The sequence below is a fragment of the Rhinoraja longicauda genome, chromosome 14 (assembly GCF_053455715.1).
Source record: "Rhinoraja longicauda isolate Sanriku21f chromosome 14, sRhiLon1.1, whole genome shotgun sequence".
Classification (NCBI taxonomy): domain Eukaryota; kingdom Metazoa; phylum Chordata; class Chondrichthyes; order Rajiformes; family Arhynchobatidae; genus Rhinoraja; species Rhinoraja longicauda.
In genome coordinates, this window is record NC_135966.1 from 50185570 (window position 1) to 50206794 (window position 21225).

General features: G+C 44.8%; 1 protein-coding gene across 4 annotated transcripts in view; it reads right to left on the reverse strand.

The window, feature by feature from the left end:
* Positions 1 to 21225, reverse strand: part of LOC144600256 (dihydropyrimidinase-related protein 3-like) — a 213565-nt gene that overhangs the window by 65765 nt on the left and 126575 nt on the right. For all 4 annotated transcript variants that reach the window (XM_078411824.1, XM_078411825.1, XM_078411823.1 and 1 more), the window contains 6 exons: positions 17016 to 17077; positions 15529 to 15609; positions 14999 to 15067; positions 5790 to 5910; positions 5519 to 5675; positions 3221 to 3362 (listed from right to left, as the gene is read on the reverse strand). In XM_078411824.1, the coding sequence (XP_078267950.1) occupies positions 3221 to 3362; positions 5519 to 5675; positions 5790 to 5910; positions 14999 to 15067; positions 15529 to 15609; positions 17016 to 17077 (632 nt within the window). The remainder of the gene's footprint in view (positions 1 to 3220; positions 3363 to 5518; positions 5676 to 5789; positions 5911 to 14998; positions 15068 to 15528; positions 15610 to 17015; positions 17078 to 21225) is intronic.

Here is a 21225-nt window from a genome sequence, read left to right on the forward strand (position 1 = left end):
GTCTCTGACGGTTTGGGGTAGTGAGTTCCATAGGGTGGGAGCAGCGATGGAGAAAGCCCTGTCCCCCCAGGATCTGAGTTTGGTCCGGATGTGGGGGGATAGGAGATTGGCAGCAGCAGAGCGGAGGGTGCAGGTGGGAGTGTGCCTGTGGAGGAGGTCTGTCAGGTAGGATGGGGCCAGGTTATGGAGTGCAATACCATAATAATACCATAATAATAGTGCAATAATACCAATAATAGTCTTTGTAGTTGAGAGCTTATTTGAGGTTGTAGTGTTTAATGGCTGTAGGGAAGAAGCTGTCCCTGAACCTGGACGTTAGTTTTCAGGCTCCTGTACCTGCTACCCATGGATATGCAATTCACTAAACCTGCTATCCTGCGCTGTTGGTAGTGCCAGATCAATGACATGTTAAGTCAGGAATACGGAGGAAAAATAATCTGGAACACACTGTTTTAAACATGAAAGCTCTGTTAATATTGGCTAAATTAAAGACATTATAAAATGGAGAATCCCTGCGTTTGTCAGTATTGCTTCGCCCTTGTCAGCGGAACTTCGATTGGCGCCAGCTAGTCTAGGCTCAGGCTGATATGCAGAATGGTAAATGGTCCAGGTGTTCTCCATGTTTCCCTTAAATTGATAACTTATATAATGATTTTGCAAACTGAACCTAAATGCATCATTCCTATTAGGTAGCTGCAAATGTATTGTGAAACAATATATATATATATATAATGTTTCAAGACGGTCATCCTGTTAATTGATGATTGGTGGAATTGTTGAGCCTTGGGGAATTGTGGGTTTCCAGGGCACATGTTTCAATGTTTGTCCCTGTTAGCTTCCTTCGAGAGCTATCCATGCAATACAATGTATTGAGCTGTTGTATTATTGGGTCAGGGAGATGCCTTATGTATGTATGGGGTTAATCGATATCTGTTATTGGGTAAGTGTAAGAGGTTCGGCCCTCAGGTTCGCGGGGCATATAAAAGATGGTGATCACAAGGTTCGTGGTCGATCCTCAGGAGAACTGCTAGAGTGTCTCTGTTTACGCGAGGCCGAGAGGGCTTGACTGGACAGAAGCAGGGATCGAACCTGCAGTGGGGATAGTAGGTACAGGATCTGTGATAATTATCTGTTATAATTTCACTAGAATAAACTTTAATTTCTGCAAGTGCTTGACTCAGTGTTTTTACTGAAACTAGACTGGGGGGAAGCTCAGAAACGAGCAGTTTCTGCAGTTGTACAGGGCCCTAGTGAGACCGCACCTGGAGTACTGTATGCAGTTTTGGTCTCCAAATTTGAGGAAGGATATTCTTGCTATTAAGGGCGTGCAGCGTACGTTTACTAGGTTAATTCCCGGAATGGCGGGACTGTCGTATGTTGAAAGACTGGAGCGACTAGGCTTGTATCCACTGGAATTTAGAAGGATGAGAGGAGATCTTATCGAAACGTATAAGATTATTAAGGGGTTGGACACTTTAGAGGCAGGAAACATGTTCCCAATGTTGGGGGAGTCCAGAACAAGGGGCCACAGTTTAAGAATAATGGGTAGGCCATTTAGAACGGAGATGAGGAAAAACCTTTTCAGTCAGAGAGTTGTAAATCTGTGGAATTCTCTGCCTCAAGGCAGTGGAGGCCAATTCTCTGAATGCATTCAAGAGAGAGCTAGATAGAGCTCTTAAGGATAGCGGAGTCAGGGGGTATGGGGAGAAGGCAGGAAGGGGGTACTGATTGAGAATGATCAGCCATGATCACATTGAATGGTGGTGCTGGCTCGAAGGGCCGAATGGCACCTATTGTCCTCCTGCACCTATTGTCTATTGTCAATTATCAGCTCCAGATAAGTTTTAAATGTAGCCGCAGGGGCAGGATTGATACGAGGCATCTGTGGAGGCTGAATGGCACAGTGTCAGTTTACATCAGGGCAGCAACTTCAGTCTCAGTCTAATCCATGTTCTCCAAATATTCACATTGGTTTCGTTCCAAATGAAAATATTCACTCATTTCAAAATTATTCTGCACACCGCCCAGCTTTATTTCTGTCAGCCAGTGTTTAAATGGAACCAATTTTTTTTTGTTACCATTCAGGAGATTGGCAGAGGTGGCTTTTACATTATTTTTACATGCAGCAAGTTTTTCTGATCCAGAATAAAATGCCTGAAGGGACAGTGTTAATGGATTCAGCGGTAATGTTCAAAGAGGAATTGATGAAATAAGTAGCTTAGCGGGACAGGCAGCATCTCTGGAAAGATGGAATGGGTGACGTTTCGGGTCGAGACCCTCTTCAGTCGGACTACCTTTAATTTAGACCAGCATCTGCAGTTTTTCTCCTACAAATAAGTAGCTTTGAATAGAAGACAAGCAGGACTAATTCATTACTTTTTTCCAGTAACAGCCCCAGCACAAGAGGCCAGCGGTTGACTTCCGAGCTGTACGTTCCATGTTAATGGCGCCATTGAAGGAATGCCGAAGCATAATGAGACTCCTCCTCACTCACCACATTCAAAACATCACTGAAGTCTCACCTCTTCAGCATTGCCTTCAACCACTGAAGGTCACCTCACCTTCTGTCTCCTTTCTCTGTTCGTTTACTTATTTATCTATTTATTCACTTCTCTATGTTCTAGAAATCCCTGTAAAGCGTCTTTGAGTGTTTAAAAGCGCTATATAAATGTAATGCATTATTATTATTATTATTATAATAGTATGTGGTGACAACATGACACGTCACCTGATGGTAAACAAACACTTCTTTTGTCTGAAGATGGACACAAAATGCTGGAGTAACTCAGCGGGACAGGCAGCATCTCTGGAGGGAAGGAATGGGTGACATTTCGGGTTGAGACCCTTCCTCAGACTGAGTGAGAGTCAGGGGAGAGGGAAACTGGAAAATACGGAAGGGTGTGCGGTGTGAAAACGACAGATCAAAGCAGGCGATGGTCAAGGAAATGTAGAATGGTTCATCGTTGGCTGAGGGCAAGGTGACAACAAGGCATACAAATGATAACATTAATCAGGACAGTGAAACTAGTCAGAGAACTAGGGTGGAGGAGGAACAGGGGGAGAGAGGGAAACAGGGGTGACTTGAAGTTAGAGAAAGAAATATTCATACTGCTGTTGTAAGCTACTTTTGCCTGTACTGACGGGTGCTGCTTGCCGATAGGAATCGGGATAGATCCTGGCATGTGCTGCTACAAACCAGAGGGCAAAAACATCTACCTACCACTGCCTTGTCCCAGACAATGGACATGCGCTCCTCGGCTCCGTTTGTACCCTCGGGAATCTGGGTGAAGTCATCCTTTCCGATCGCCTTCTGTGCCGTGCTGAACGTGCAGTGGGCACTCCCCACCGTTTGCAAGTCACCACTGGATAAAGACGGGACCGAGATGGTAACATCCACATTTCACCACAACACAGCCCTAAGACAACTTACAGGCTTCTCCACAGACCACTGTGATGTAAAGGTTCAGGCAGACACAGTGGGAAAATGTCCATGGATGAGAGGAGATCTTATCGAAACGTATAAGATTATTAAGGGGTTGGACACGTTAGAGGCAGGAAACATGTTCCCAATGTTGGGGGAGTCCAGAACAAGGGGCCACAGTTTAAGAATAAGGGGTTGGCCATTTAGAACTGAGATGAGGAAAAACTTTTTCAGTCAGAGAGTTGTGAATCTGTGGAATTCTCTACCTCAGAAGGCAGTGGAGGCCAATTCTCTGAATGTATTCAAGAGAGAGCTAGATAGAGCTCTTAAGGATAGCGGAGTCAGGGGGTATGGGGAGAAGGCAGGAACGGGGTACTGTTTGAGAATGATCAGCCATGATCCCATTGAATGGCGGTGCTGGCTCGAAGGGCCGAATGGCCTCCTCCTGCACCTATTGTCTATATATTTATGTGGCAAAACCAAATGGATTGTGAAACTAAGCTGAGTGGTCAGTTGATATCAAAAAGTCTGTAAAGGTTGCAAATTTGAAAGTAAGCACCATGCTGGTTTTATCTCAATGAAGTCTTGGCAACGTCTCCACTGATTGTGAAAATGTGATTAGGTCAGGATAATCCTTCGCACTGTTTGACATTGGTTTCAGACAACAAAATAATTCAGAGAACCCACAGGGTGGATTCAGAGGCCACAGGCTGCCAGATGTGGGAGACTCTAACAAACACCAGGGCGTCTGGAGTTCTCTTGCGACAGATGCAATGAGAGGACTTGCCACTAGCACCGAGAAGTGCCATTAATCAGCAAAGGCACTTGTCAGGGTACAAAACTGATTAAACAATAAAAGCACAATAATCCTCCACATTATCTCAAATTGCAATTAAAACACAAAGTACTTGTGCTACAAGTCCAGGATAAGCACTCAACTAAGAAGGACAAGCCCAAAACCAAAGTATTATCCACCTCTCTAACTGGATGCACCAACTTATGCCGAGGACAATAACTAACTCTTTATCGTGCTGGTGGTGATGGCGGAAGTGTTACATCTAGTATGGTTCTCAAAGCCCCATGAAAGAAGGGAGGGGGGATAATGAAAGACACCCTTGGCTTCTCCATGTCAAGTCTTGCCAGTGTCTGCATGCCATCAAATTGATACATGCCTCATTAACTCAACTCAAGCCCTTTCCAAGACTGCGGTCTAGTTAATACCCAGTAATTCTGTTGCAGCAAATCGGCCGACAAAGACAAACCAACAAACTTTTTCTCAGTTCAGTTTGGGTAGGGCTTTGCATAAGACAGAAACTGCAAAGAATCTTACATTGGTCATCCACAAAGCTCCTTGCACTGTGAGAGTTTCTCCATGCAAAACATTCTGGGAAAATTAGAAATACTGGGGTTTTTTCTGTGTCTTATTTCAAAATTTAAAAAATAGCAAAGCAGATAGGAGGTAATTTGGCCCATTATAACTAACCTAGCTGTTTAATCAGAGCTGTCCCAGTAGACAGCTCCGGCTTCCCCTTCCCCAGTATCCATGCAGACCATAGCCTTTACATACAGGGCTGGCACAGGGACACAGCAAGAGTTGCTGCCTCACAACGCCAGAGACCCGGATGTCCGCAGGGAGTTTATACGTTCTCCCGTGACCGCGTGGGCTTTCTCTGGGTGCTCCAGTTTCCTCCCACACTCCAAAGATGTGCAGGCTTGTAGGTTAACTGGCTTTGGTAAAGAATGTAAATTGTGTGTAGGACAGTGCTAGTGTACAGTGTTCGTTGGTCGGTGTGGACTTGATGGGCCGAAGGACCAGTTGCCACACTCTATCTCAGAAATTAAACTAAAATATGTTGACTTTGATCTATACCGTGGAACATTATATTCATAGAAACATGGAAGATAGGTGCAGGATTAGGCCATTCGGCCCTTCGAGCCAGCACCGTCATTCAATGTGATCATGGCTGATCATCCTAAATCAGTACCCCATTCCTGCTTTCTCCCCATATCCCTTGGTTCCGTTAGTCCTAAGAGCTAAATCTATCTATCTCTTTCAAAATGACCCTTCCCCCCACACAATCTCCATTGCAGACTTACCTTGACAAGAGAGAGATGAGGAAGTCTGGGGTGGTGGGATCCGGACTAAGGGGTGGCGATGTGACAAAAGCTGCTGCTTTGGCCCAATTCTTGCTCCAGTAGTGAGTGCCATCTGTGCCAAGGCTGGCGCTGATAGGCTCTCCAAACACAATGTTTCCTGGCAACCAGAAAGGTTTAAAAAAAGCGTGGCGTTAGAACTGTGCACTTCCCGGACAGAGAGAGTGGAAACACACATCTGGCCAACAGGCAGGAACATAACACTGGGCCCCACCTTTCTTCTTGGCTTGGGCGATGATGTCTGCCGCAGTCTTGCTCATGACTTTTGTGACATAGAGGGGGCAGTTGGTCTGGCCAGCGATGGTGACTGCACGAAACACAGCTTCTGCTTCCAGCTGAGTAACAAGAAACATCTGTTACAGGCCAGGTCTGTGCATTACATAAAAGCTTCTTTGTGAAAGTCTTGTCATCTCCCATTTAAAAAACCACAGTGCATTTCTGAACACAAGAAACTTAACCAGTCCTTTCGTAACCAGTAGAGAAGCCTGTACAACCGCATTGACTTGTAATTATTAATCACCTTTAATACGGTACAAATGGAACATAGAATACAGGTGCTCCTCAACTTACAATGGGCTTACGTTACGAAAACATAGCAAGTCGAAATGCATTTAATGCACCTGATCACGTGGCTGGAAGCGAGCTGTGGCTCGCTGCCATTGCCCAGCGTTTGCGCCGTTCTAAAGTCGAAATATCGCAAGTTGAAGCATCGTAAGTCGGGGAGCACTTATACAGCACAGAATCAGGTCCTTTGGCCCACAATATCGATATCTATGTGGGACGTGGGCAGGCGTGGGAAGACAGGCATGGTTGAGTGGAGTGCACTGACAAAGAAAATGTGTTATAAGAAAATAACTGCTGGTACAAATCAAAGGTATTTATTCACAAAATGCTGGAGTAACTCAGCAGATCAGGCAGCATCTCAGGAGAGAAGGAATGGGCGACGTTTCGGGTCGAGACCCTTCTTCAGACTGAAGAAGGGTTTCGGGTCGAGACCCTTCTTCAGACTGAAGAAGGGTCTCGACCCGAAACGTCACCCATTCCTTCTCTCCTGAGATGCTGCCTGACCTGCTGAGTTATTCCAGCATTTTGTGAATAAAAGACAATGTGTTATGCTGGTGGGATTGGGCTGGTCTTTTCAAAGGAGACTACACAGAGGTTTGGCATGGGGTTAAATACAATCCCAAATAGAATTGCAAACAACACAATACAAGGTGCCAACGTGACTGGAATATCTTTCTTAGAGTCATAGTCTGGAAAGTGGCCCTTCGGCCCAACTTGCCCTATCAAGCCTCTTCATGATCTTACACGCCTCTATAAGATCACTCCTCATCCTCCTGCACTCCAAGGAATAAAACCTGCTCAACCTCTCCCTATAACTCAGGCCCTTGATCCTTTTCCTCATTCCTATTAAAACATTTGGACATTTGAACTCTTCTTCTTATGGAGTTAGGTCCTTAAATACTTTCAGTGATTCCCGAAGTGATAACAAAAAATAATTTAGCAAATCACAAAACCTATTCTGGCACGTTTATGGTTTAACGCAGATCTGTGCGAGGCTTTCTACCAATTTCACACAGCCTGCACCTGGGTACCCAGACAACATTTACCATTTTTCTTTCTAAAAGCTTAAAGCTTCTACAGGTTCTGTAGAAGGTTTAATGAACATAAGCCCAGAAAAGGTTTAAACACAAACCATGAGCTTAACTGAGAAAGGTGTGGATGGGGTACAACCCAGGACTATGAAGCCAGAAGTGGAAATTTCAAGGGTGGAGGCAAATCATCTCCATCTTGGGGCGGCACAGTGACGCAGCGGTAGAGTTGCTGCCTCACGGCACCAGGGACCCGGGTTCGATCCTGACTACAGGTGCCATCTGTGCAGAGTTTGTATGTTCTCACTGTGACCACTGGGTTTTCCTCGGATACTCGGGTTTCCTCCCGCACTCCAACGATGTACAAGACTGAAGGATAACTGGCTTCGGTAAAATTGTAAAATGTCCCTCGGGACAGCGTTAGGATACGAGGAACGCTAGCCGGCATGGACTTGGTGTGCCGAAGGGCCTATTTTCACACTGTATCTCTAAAGACTAAAGTGATATCTACTTAATGGGTCATGGAAGATAATTGATTCCAACTGATTTACCGGGTCTATTGTTCAATGAAGGGTGAACAAAGGCTTTCATTTCAGTTCGCAGGTGTAACACATTGCCAACCAATGCAGAGATCATCAGGTTTAAATCTAACAGTCTCTTCTATCACCTCCAAACCATGGAGATTTGCTTTTGAACCACACCTGGAGCATTGGGTGCAGTTTTGGTCTCCAAATTTGAGGAAGGACATTCTTGCTATTGAGGGAGTGCAGCATAGGTTTACTAGGTTAATCCCCGGAATGGCGGGACTGCCTTATGTTGAAAGACTGGAGCGACTGGGCTTGTATGCACTGGAATTTAGAAGGATGAGAGGGGATCTTATTGAACAATATAAGATTATTAAGGGATTGGACACGTTAGAGGCAGGAAACATGTTCCCAATGTTGGGGGAGTCCAGAACAAGGGGCCACATTTTAAGAATAAGGGGTAGGCCATTTAGAACAGAGATGAGGAAAAGCTTTTTCACTCTGTAACTTTGTAAATCTGTGGAATTCTCTGCCTCTGAAGGCATTGGAGGCCAATTCTCTGGATGCTTTCAAGAGAGAGTTCGATAGAGCTCTTAAGGATAGCGGAGTCAGGGGGTATGGGGAGAAGGCAGGAACGGGGTACTGATTGTGGATGATCAGCCATGATCACATTGAATGGCAGTGCTGGCTCGAAGGGCCGAATGGCCTCCTGCACCTATTGTCTATTGATGCTTCAAGTACACAATGTCTGCTTCCACCCAGACTATGTGGTTGTTCTGGTGATCCTCTTATGCAACAAGGCAAAATACAGTCATCCATCCTGGCAATAGAACCATCCATCATATCACATGGAATATTTCTTCTCCCACACATTTTAATGTGTTCCAAATTGCCATGGCAACGGTAAATAAGCCCGACTAAGTGTGGGATCATTAGCTTGATCCCAGCAGAGTATTGGGTGTTAGCAGCCAGCTGGGGGACCTCAGCCAACATCTGCATCATTGAGCCTGCTTCCCAATGGGACTGAACGCTTCCTACGGGGCTTCAGACTGTTGATGCAGGGCCAATCCACTCTCGCTGGATGGGATATACAGGGCTAGTGTACCTCCGCTCAGTCCGCCTAAACCTGCCTGATCTCCTGGTTGCTAAACACTTTCACACCCCCTCCCATTCCCACACTGACCTTCCTGTCCTGGGCCTCCTCCGTTGTCAGTGAGGCCCAGCGCAAATTGGAGGAACAGCATCTCATATTTCGCTTGGGCAGCTTACACCCCAGCGGTATGAATATTGACTTCTCTAACTTCAAGTAACCCTTGCCTTCCCTCTCTCTCTCCATCCCTCCCCTCTTCCCAGTTCGACTAGTCTGACTGTCCTTGTTTATATTTTATCTGTTTGCTTTTCTGTTACCTTCTCCTAGCTAACAATGATATGCCCAGTGGTATGAACATTGACTTCTCCAACTTTAGATAGTTCCTGTCCCTCTCTTCCCCTCCCCCTTCCCAGATCTCCCTCTATCTTCCTGTCTCCACCTATATCCTTCCTTTGTCCCGCCCCCCTGACATCAGTCTGAAGAAGGGTCTCGACCCGAAACGTCACCCATTCCTTCTCTCCTGAGATGCTGCCTGACCCGTTGAGTTACTCCAGCATTTTGTGAATACCTTCGATTTGTACCAGCATCTGCAGTTATTTTCTTATACTATATGATCTATTCTTGATCTCTACCCCCTTTGTCTCATTTTCACACCTTACACTTCTGATCTCTGTATCTCCCACTCCCCAGTCTGAAGGAGGGTCTCGACCCGAAACGTCACCCATTCCTTCCATCCAGAGATGCTGCCTGACCCGCTGAGTTACTCCAGCATTTTGTGCCTATCTTCCGCGCACAGGGTCACGGAACGAGCAGTCAGCCGTGATTTCTTCACCCTGAGAGACATGAACCCTTGGGATTCTGTCACTGAGAGATAGGCAAGACAGGTTAACAGACATCTGTATGTTTGGGCAATCTCAGGACGTGGGATTAACACAGGAAGAAGCAGTTGGAGGAAAGACCAGCCTAGATTGTTATTAAGTGAAGAGTAGCCACAAAGGGGCCAAGGAGCAAGTTTCCACTTTGGTCTACTACGTCCGTGCGTGGGAGGGGCTTAATTGATTTCTGAGCCAAACGTCCACTCCACCCAAATGCTCGCTGCCTGCCACGCATGTGCAGCTGCTGGGCAGCTCTGCGCTCCGTTTACTTGCTAATAACGGTGTCTACATAAATATTCACTGAGGAATAAAGGCTGCCATCGTTTTTTTTAAATTCTTGCACATCATATGATGCATGATTTCATGCGTGGCACAGAGAGAACATTCCTCACTGATGAGCCACTCGTGAACTCTGGCTTTTATCAGGGATGGATTCATACTTTAAACACGGGGTCCTGCTGCACTCAAGTCAAGGGTTTTCAACAGAAGGTTCGTCACTTTTCATCACCACTGCATCCCAAAGGCAAATGTAGAGGCAGTGAGCTAAACAGCACGGAAACAGGGCCATCTTGTTCATGCCAAACCAGCTGGTCGGCCACTTCCATCCCCTTGCGGGGGGCGCTGTGCGTGTCGGTTGCCTCGGTTAGGGTCGAGCTGCCTGTCCGTGGGCGTGGGGGAAGAGAGTGGAAGTTTTGTTGCCTTCCATCACAGTGAGGGGGTGTTTGGAGTCACTGTGATGGATGTTTGTGTTGGGGTCGTGTGTCCTGTGTTCTTTTTTTTTTTTTTGTGTTCTGTGACTGCTGGAAATGTAATTTCGTTCGGTATCTTGGTATCGAATGACAATAAAGCTCTGTATTCCTGTATTTGCCTGCATTTGGTCCATGATCCGTTCAACTCTTCCATCCATAATTTGATACCTTTACTTCCTTTTTGTTTTTAAACGTTCCCTTAAGAAAATAAGAGTTTCATCTCATTGCCCTTCATCAATTTCCTTCCATGGCCCGCTTGACTGTAAATCTCCACTGTGATAGTCTACTTCTTTGGTGACCCTCGGACTATCTTTTGATCGGACTTTGTTGGCTTTACCTTGCACTAAACGTTATTCCCTTATCATGTATCTATCTACACACTGTAAACGGCTCGATTGGAACCACGTGTTGGCTTTTCACTGACTGGTTGGCACGCAACAAAAGCTTTTCACTGTACCTCGGTACACGTAACAATAAACTAAACGGAAATTGAACTGAGTCAGCCTCACATGCTATGCTCAACTGGCACGAGCTTGGATGGAAAGACACCCCAAGCAGCATCCCCACCCACTGTTCACCCCAGAGTCCTTGCAGACTCCCCCCCCACCCCCCACCCCAACCTACAAGGCACTCCTCGGATTCTCAGCACCTCCCATGAGTGCAGCAATTAGCACAGCACTGGCTGGGGATTAGTCTGAGGGTTTACTCAAATTAACTACCTGAAGGAACAGACATTTCTCCTTCAAAAAGTTATCTATACCATTCACCCGTGAACTCAATGAAAACCAGGTCCAGTGAGAGCACACCCAGAGGGAACTCTTGCACTCATAACCTGTTGTGCTGCTGCTGCAAGACGAATTTCATTGTTCCATTCCGAGATTGTTATCCCTCATGCTGCCTCGGCAAGGCCAGCAACATAATCAAGGACAAGTCTCACCATGGCCACTATCCTCCCCTCTCCCATCAGGCAAAAGGCACAGAAGTGCAAAAACGCACACCTCCAGATTCAGGGACAGTCTCTTTCCAGTTGTTATCAGGGAACTGAACCGTCCTACCACATCTGGATAGCAGTCCTGAACTACTATCTACCACATTGGAGACCCTTGGACTATCTTTGATCAGACTTTACTGGCTTTATCTTGCACTAATCATTATTCCGTTAATCATGCATCTGTACACTGTGAATGTCTTGACTGTAATAATGTTTTGTCTTTCCGCTGACTGAGTTAGCACACAACAAAAAACTTTTCACTGTACCTCGGTGCATGTGACAATAAAATAAACTAAACTACTACAATAAAACACTCAACTAATATTCCTGAAATAATGAAGAGAATTCTAAGTGAGGCATTGTGGCTGTCTGCAAGATTCATTCTGATCTCAAAGGTGCTGTGACACGAGTTAATTGATAAAAGTGAAAAGCACCTTCCTTGGAAAATTAATCCTTGGTCTTAATGGATCCTAGGTCTTAACTTCAGGTAGTCCCTGCTTCCCCTCTCTATCCCCTCCCCCTTCCCAGTTCTCCCACTAGTCTTCCTGTCTCCGACTACATCCTATCTTTGTCCCGTCCCCTCCCCTGACATCTGTCTGAAGAAGGGTCTCGACCCGAAACGTCACCCATTCCTTCTCTCCAGAGATGCTGCCTGACCCGCTGAGTTACTCCAGCATTTTGTGTCTACCTAGGTCCATTAAAACCACCAGTGTCTGAGTAAACTAAATCCTTTTCTGCTTAAAGAGGCTAAAATGTTATACAAACAGCGATGCTCATATATAAAAGTACCAAATTAACAATTAATTTTAAATAACATTAAATACCTTACTCCGTTTCCTTGTGTAGATATCTTACTTAGCTTTTTTTAAATTTCTCAAATTCTACTTTATAAACAAAAAAAAACTTTTATTTTTCCTGCTTTGCTCCACCATTGACATTGATATTCTGCAATTTTTTAATTCCTTTTTCCCCATTGTACTATTTTCTTCAGTGCAATTAACCCAAACCTATTCTGGCTAATTTCATGTAAATGCAGGGACATTTTTCCCCATACAAATGCATTCGGCTCAAATTGCAGCCCTGCAATCCTTGCACAAGTTTAAGGAACATGGATCCAACATCCGGTTTCAAATTGGGCTTGTCCCATACTGAATCAATCAATTTTGTATGTTTTGTCTAATTATTCTTGCTTGCAGGTCTTTGAGGAGATCTTTATTAAGTTAATTCTTCGTTCCTAAGAACACTGTTCGTCTCAATTCAACAAAAAAACTGAATATGATTTTTTTTTCCAATTCCCAAAGAAACTGTTTGTACTCCGTTACAATTAAAACTCAATTAGCACACTTTCCCCGTGGACCATCAGAGACGAGGGGCCTCTTCCCAATTCATACAAAAACATGGCTGTGTAGTTTTTCAATGTTGATTTTGGTATATTAGAATATTATTATTCACAGGGTACTTACAACATACTCTGATTAAATATGTCATTTTTGGTAAATTGATTGATAAAACCTCACCAGGCCTTCACTCTTAAATATGTTTTAAATATTAAACAATAGGATTTTTTAAATAATAGCGATGTTATTTTACAAAGTACCATGGCTGAACATGCTGCCAGATACCGCTTGCTAATGGCATATTCAACAATGAGTTCCCAAAGGTAGACACAAAATGCTGGAGTAACTCAGCGGGGCAGGCAGCATCTCTGGAGAGAAGGGATGGGCGACGATTCGGGTCGAGACCCTTCTTCAGACTAAGGAAGGGTCTCGACCCGAAACGTCCCCCATTCCTTCTCTCCAGTGATGCTGCCTGTCCCGCTGAGTTACCCCAGCATTTTGTGTCTATCTTCAATTTAAACCAGCATCTGCAGTTCTTTCCTACACAATGAGTTGGCACAGAAATGTATGAGGAAATAAAATCAAAGCAATGCAGTTCAGAGGATACTGTTCTTTTTTTTTTAATGACTGCATGATAGGTAGGAAAAAGGGATTTCGTGAGTTGAAAACCAACCTTAGAAGATTGCGTTAAACTGTTATGTCAATATATGACAAAACACAAAGCAACACAAAGCTACTGGAGTAACTCAGTGAGTCAGGCAGCATAGATGAAGGAATGGATAGATATTTCAAGTCAGGCCCGAAGTGTCCATTCCTACCACAGATGCTGCCTGACCCACTGAGTTCCTCCAGCAGTGTTTTGCTGCAGATTCCAGCATCCGCAGTCTTCATGTAAATACATATTCCAGTTTTGCAGAGTTTACAGTACGGTGATTGGGTTGTTCAAGACAAAAGCAAGCCTATGCATCAAGCGAGGACTGGCACAGTCCCCAACAATTCAACCTGTTGTGTTTGCATTCAAACAATAAGCAATGGTTGCTAAGCAACTGAGGCGATTGGTGAGCTGCAGAGCCAGAGAAACTGCACCTTTCCTTATCTCTGAAAGCCCAGCTTTCACGCTGCTCAGTCATATATAGTGTGTGTGTGTGTGTGTGTGTGTGTGTGTGTGTGTGTGTGTGTGTGTGTCTCCTGTCTTCCTTGTCAATGGTACCTCATTCATTTTGGTAGTAAAGTAACACAAGGCAGCTTGACTAAACAATGAAAACTAATTGTGTAGGGATTACACAAGAAAGAAAGACCCAGTCTGAAGAAGGGTCTCGACCCGAAACGTCATCCATTCCCTCTCTCCTAGATGCTGCCTGACCTGCTGAGTTACTCCAGCTTTTTGTGATACCAATGAAAACTAATTCACTGCTCTTCCAAAGACTAGCAGTGAGAACCATAGAGTAAGATTCAGACAGCACAGAATCGGGATCTTCGCGCTAACTTGTCCATGCCGACCAAGATGCTCCATCTATGCTGGTCCCACCTGCCCTCTCCTGGCCCATATCCTTCTAAACCTTTCCTATCCATGTATGGCCGGCACGGGAGCACAGCAGTAATGTTGCTGCCTTACAGCGACCCGGGTTCAATCCTGCCTACGGGTGCTGGATGCAGGGAGTTTGTACATTCTCCCCGTGATCGCGTGGATTTTCTCCAGGTGCTTCACTTTCCTCTCATACTCCTAAGACGTACACGATTGTAGGTTAATTGGCTTCAGTAAAGAGAGCAAATTGTCCCTACTGTGCACTGTAGAGCTAGTGCACGGGATGAGCGTTGGTCGGTGCTGACTTGGTGGGCCGAGGGGCCTGTTTCCACGCTGTATCTCTAAACTAAACTACCTGTCCAAATGTCTTTCAAATTATCTGCAATGTACAGAATTCTTGTGATAGTGTGGTTCCTTGTAGTTGTTGTCCTTCAACTAGCAAACAACAGACTTTAAACATTTACCATTAATATCGACTGAAATCAAATAGACTGAATGAACGTTATAAATAAGCCGAGTTGCAGGCAAACCAATGGACGAAGTAACAGAAACTTTTATTCTCCTCTGACCGATTTCCTTCCTATGCTATTTATGGCACATCTGCAGTGTAGTCTTTTGGTTCAGTATTGGGAGATTGCAGGCACCAATTTAGCCGAGGTGAATAACCGCAAGCATTCAAAGCCAATTACACAACTGTTGTAATATAATATTGGAAAACTAGAAGTTGCTCAACACATTACCTCCTCTGGTCGACTGAGCACATGCCCCTCTGGGCCAGTGATCCCCATTTGCAGCACATGCTTTTGCTCCTGTAAGACAAACAGCCACAAGCAGCTTTAGAACTGAAGGATGAGCTTAAACATAGAAACATAGAAAATAGGTGCAGGAGTAGGCCATTCGGCCCTTCGAGCCCGCACCGCCATTCAATATGATCATGGCTGATCATCCAACTCAGTATCCCGTACCTGCCTTCTCTCCATACCCCCTCTGAGCTTGAATGATCAGAAGGGTTTTTACTAGAAGCTGGAATTACTAGATGCCCCTGACCAAAAAACATCCCTTCTACTTTTCTCAAACCATGCATGATAATCGATTGCCCAATCGGTCGAGAGTGGGCAAGGGATGGCCCAAAGTGGAGGGGCCACAAAGGTACCATTTCACTCCAAAAATGCTGCACTTCACACAACAATAGGAACAAACAAAAATGGGATCATATCTAACGTAAGAGCAGAATTGGATGAATCAAAGTCCTAGATGCGAATGCACTGACCTGGGCAATGATGTCTCCATTCTCTGCGTGGACCTGTATGATCGCTCCAAGGTCGCCCACATACTTGCAGATGTCGTAGAGCTGCAAAGCAAATGGAGTAAAACGTTTCTACCAAGTAATGCAATGTTTATAAAGGCAAAGGTCGCCCGCACTGAACCACCAAAGGGGGAGGTCACGGCATTCTCGAGGGCCACAGGGAATCAACGGGTCAACTTTAGCTCTGCATCTACACTCGCTGATCTCCCCTCCCCAAATTTATAACGGAGCCCGGGCCAAACATCAATAGCAACAAAATAAAAGCCATCTGTTAAGCCTCGGGCCCACTACTCCTCTCTAACATTGACTAAACTATGCATCATTTAACAGAACGCATTCACCTTTGCAACTGGTCAGCTGCAAAACAGGCTGCTCACTGAATGTAAATGAAGAGGTTTGTGTCACTATTTACACATACCCAGCCTATGGAAGCACAGTCATTGAATACACTCAAGACATTGTATTGAATATTGAAACGATTTTTAGATTTCAAAAGAATTAAGGACTGTGGAGTTGGTGAAGGAGAACAGCACAGACGTAAAAGACCAGCTGCGACCTTCTTGAATAGTGCTGGAACGAGGGGTTAGATGCTCTTAACTCTGGCATCTAGACCCACTCAGTGGAAACTCCAATGCCGTCAAAACTTGAAAATGTCAGGGCTTGCACGTTACATCTCCATGCCTGCAGTTACCACCCCCGAGGCTGGACTAGACTAATCAGGTCAATTAAAATAACAGGTAACATTTGATTCCGCTCAAACCAAGTGTGTAAACATGCTTTAAAATCCATTTACCAAGTTTAGTTTTTTAAGATCAGTAGATAAAATGTAATCAAGTGCCAGAGCTCATTGTGCCTTGTTGAGTTCTCCATTTTGGACTCATATTTGCAACCTGGGTCAATGCCATTAGGCTGAACCCAACTCTGAGTTAATAACCACTAAGGCTGAGAATCATGGATCAGGCCTTTTTCAGTTTCAGATAAAAGATGAAAGGAGAGCGTGCTAACTTTGGAACCAAGCACACAGTTACTGAATATTGATAATAGTCTGGGGGAGCCTCTCTACGGCAAGGATAGAGGGAAGAGAAGTCAAGTTAAACACGTGCCTGGGCAATACTTCACTACACACCTTCCTTAAGGCCCAGACCCTCTCTACGGCAAGGATAGATGGAAGAGAAGTCAAGTTAAACTCGTGCCTGGGCAATACTATACACATCTTCCTTAAGGCCCAGACCCTCTTGAGTGTGAGTATCTGCACCTTCCCGAAACTATCAAGAACTCCTCAAAGACACAGCCTTGGAATTGTCTGGAGTCCACAGAAGGTAAACTGCCATTGATAACCACAAGTACATGTTCTTAAATAAAACAGCGCTGTGAACTTGTCTGCTGGATGAATCAATGCACATTCAATTGAAAGCATAACACAACAGTGCAGAATTCACTCTAATTTTTACCTCAGCATTTGACATTTGATATAAATCTTTGTAAGCCATGTAGACAAGGAAGGAATTCACACCTGTCAGAAATAAAAAAAATACAAATTTAAAATACAATGAAATGGGAGGATGAGCAAATATATTACATGGACGGTGGTGGGCATCAAAACAATTTCTGATTCAATCACATATAATACATTTGAAACTGACTTTGGATAGAACACCTCTGTTGACTTGACGATTCTTTTAATCCATCTGTTTGGCATCACAAGGACCACAAGGAGGAGCTAGACACAAAATGCTGGGGTAACTCGGCGGGTCAGACGGCATCTCGGGAAAGGAAGGAATGGGTGACGTTGCAGGTCGAGACCCTTCTTCAGACTGATCAAGGAGTCTCAGGCCCCTGTTACATGGACTTTGGTAGCCACCCAGAGGCTGACACGAGATCCACTGAAGGTCCTACTCTGGCTCCAAGATGCAACCGGAATGTCCACCCCCTCTTTCAGCAGTTGAAGAGAGTGCATGCTGAACCTGCAGCAGTAGAGCTGCTGAATGTACCACAAGTCATGCAGCATCCATGGAAAGAGTCAACGTTAAGATTTCAGGTCAATTAATTTTCACCAGATGGATGGAGGGCTGCATTGTCTTTCAGATATTATATTTAGTCTAGCCCTTCATAATCAGCATTCAGAAATCCTTAGTCACTCCATTTATGGGCTGTTCATCAATTGGGCAGGAACATGAGAAAACTTCTGTCTGATATGGATAGTCACACAATATGAGCCATTGTGGGCTGAAGGGCCTGTCCTTGTGCTGTACTCTTATATGTTCCATCACAATAGTTGTATTCCACTTCGGATAGGTGATTAAACAGAAACATCATCTAATCAGTCTGAAGAACAGTCTTGACCCGAAACGTCACCCATTCCTTTTCTCCAGAGATGCTGCCTGTCCCGCTGAGTTACTCCAGCATTTTGTGCCTATCTTCGATTTAAACCAGCAACTGCAGTTCTTTCCTGCACACCATCTAACCTCACAGGTGACAAAATAGATCCTTAGAGACGGATTCAAAGAACAAAAGAAACGAAGAACTGCAGATGCTGGTTTATACCAAAGATTGACACAATGTGCTGGAGTCACGTGAGAACTTTGTGTCTATATAAAAGAAAATTGGTGTTCATAGAAGTCAGAGACACAAAGCAAAGAAACAGGCCCTTCATCCCATCAAGACCAGTTACATCAAACAGCCTTTTAAACTAATCCAATTTTACTCTCCCTACGTTTGGTTTATGGAGAATAACACAACATTCACCAGAGTATCCATTCAATAACATTGATCTCACTGGTCCTATTTTCAAAAGGAATGATGCAATCAGTACAAAAGATTGCATGATTTTACTTTAAGCAGAAATCATGATGCTGTAAACAAGTTCCCATAATCCATCGATTTAAATGTTAAAAACATTGCTCTAAACGATACCTTGAAAAATTGGTCACACTGCCAGGTCAGATTAATCATAGCCAGGGACTTCTCCTAATTGCACTCAACGTAGACCCAAGGACAGCAATATGCATGAAGATTGCAAATAAGCATTCTCGTGCTTAAGGCTTGTGTTTGAAAAAAAGTTTAAATATCAATGCAACTGAAGAAACATTTTGGAAGTGATTTAAGATACATTACTATTAGTTTAATATTCAAGGGAGGTGGATTGGCATTGAACTGGAGGGCAGTGCAATAAATCTGCGGCAGTTTGAGCAAACAAAATCAAGAAATAACTTCAGCCAATTTTCTTTATTTACAAACAAATAATACATTTTAGAATACTGCAAAAATGATAGTGTAGTTTGTGGGAGATTGATTGTATTGGCCAATGTGTTTGGACTAAAACCAGGCTCGAAATAGAGAGGGTAAGATTAGACCTCCTAAAAACTGGCAGAAATCTGAATTAATGTTTGCTAGAAATGAACTGTTCTCAGTGAAAATACAAATTAAGTATTCTATTAGTTTTACAGCACTGTGTAATTCTTGACTGATATTTGCATATCATCTAACATTTAATAGAACCCATGCATGTAAATTAAATCATTATATTTAAAAGAGACATCTCCTCACTTTAGGAATCAATGCCAGAAGACTCGGATATCTTTTATTGAAGTGCTGCAGAGCAAAATTCTTTCCAAATCCATTACATAAATAAGTAATATTTTCCATTTCCATTTGATCGAGACACATTCTACATTGCCTTCAAATCATGTTGAATAATTCATGGGGGGGTAATTATTCTGAAAGTGTTACCATCTGTGGTCAGCCTCGAGAAAATTAGTATCATCCAAACCTGACTGCAAAACTCACTGGACCTTCAATAGAAGGTGAGGGGAGAGTGTCGAGATACGCGCTGACACATCAGGGCACAACACAGGGCCCCGAGGCACAATCCCTCAGACATGACATTAATAAGGTTAATGCTCGGCTCCAGAGTACTTCAAAGGGCAAAGCAGGAACACCCGACACACTGGCCCTTAACCAAGCTGTGTCTCCCTCCGCCCCTCCCGCACCCTAGTTGTCCTGCCAGTTCCACTTTGCATCTGTACATTCCTTCATTATCACCACGTCCACAGTAGATCATTGCGGGCTCCACCTTTCCTTGGTCATCACTGCCAGCTCCACTTTGTTCCAAACCTTTTCATGCCTCGACTTTCCTTTTCCCCTGACTCTGAAGAGGTGGTTTCAACCCGAAATGTTACCTTTTCCCTTCCTCCAGAGATGCTGCCTGACCCGCTGAGTTACTCCAGCATTTTGTGTTTACATTCGGTGTAAACCAGCATCTGCAGTTCTTCCCCCCACCTTTACACATCCCACCAGGGGGCGCCGCATAATGCCTGCCTCGCCTACAGTCTGTCTGCCCTTAAAAGATTGTGTAAATGTTCTCTGGTTTGTTTTATGTGGGGGGTGGGGGAGGGGGTCGGGGAAACTTTTTTCAATCTCTTACCTTGCCGGAGATGCGATTGTTTTGCGGATCGTATCTCCGGTCGCTCTGTGGCCTGATATCGTGGAGCTGGAGGCCTTGCCTCGGACTGACTTTGAGCCCCACCGCGGGGGCATGGACTTAACATCTGAGCATGCGATTCCTTGCCTGGATCGACGCTCCAACGCGGCCTGCGGACTTTAACATCGCGGGGCTCGCAGTCTCGGGTTGAGACCGATCGGGAGCTCCAAGCTGCACAAGGTTCGACTTGTCACGACCCGGGGTAGATCGCCCGGCGCAGGGGAGCTGAGATTCCCCCCCGATACAGGAGCTTGATCGCCCCGACGAGGAAGGCCCGCCACTGGCTACGGGAGTCAAGATCATCCCGTCAGCATAACGTTAGAGGCCCCCGACCGCAAGGGGACAAAGAAGGGAGAGATTGAACTTTTTTCCGTCTTCCATCACAGTGAGGAATGTGGAGGAGTCACTGTGGTAGATGTTCATGTTAACATGTATTTTGTGTGTCCTGTTGCTTATTATTGTTATGCCTGTACGGCAAATGAAGTTCCTCGTGTGTTGCAAAACATACTTGGCTAATAAAGTAATATTGGGATTGTGATTATAAAAAACCTTCTGGTCAATATTATTTGTGGGGATTAGCAGTAGATATATTGTATACCACACTTCCTATTCTATAAGACGGTTGTAAACTGCTTTGCAGCACTTTGTGCAGCACTTACGATACGATAGAACTTTATTTATACTAGGAGGGAAATTGATCTGCCAACACGGTAGCTACGTGGCGCAGCGGTAGAGTTGCTGCCTAAAAAGCGAATGCAGCGCCAGAGACTCGGGTTCGATCCTGACTACGGGCGCCGTCTGTATGGAGTTTGTACGTTCTCCTGTGACCTGCGTGGGTTTTCTCCGAGATCTTCGGTTTCCTCCCACACTCCAATGACGTACAGGTATGTAGGTTAATTGACGGGGTAATATGTAAAAATCGTCCCTAGTGCGTGCAGGATAGTGTTAGTGTGCGGGGATCGCTGGGCGGCGCGGACTCGGCGGGCCGAAGGGCCTGTTTCCGCGCTGTATCTCTAAATCTAAAAATCTAAATCTAAAACACTCATAAAACACAAGATATATGAAAGTAAAGTGCCGAGTGGAAAGGATTGGGGTTGTGCAATGATTGGGAAAGGGGGGGGGGGGTTTGGGGAGAGGAGGAGAGTCAGTCTACCCCATGACAGAAGCCGGGGGGGGGGGAG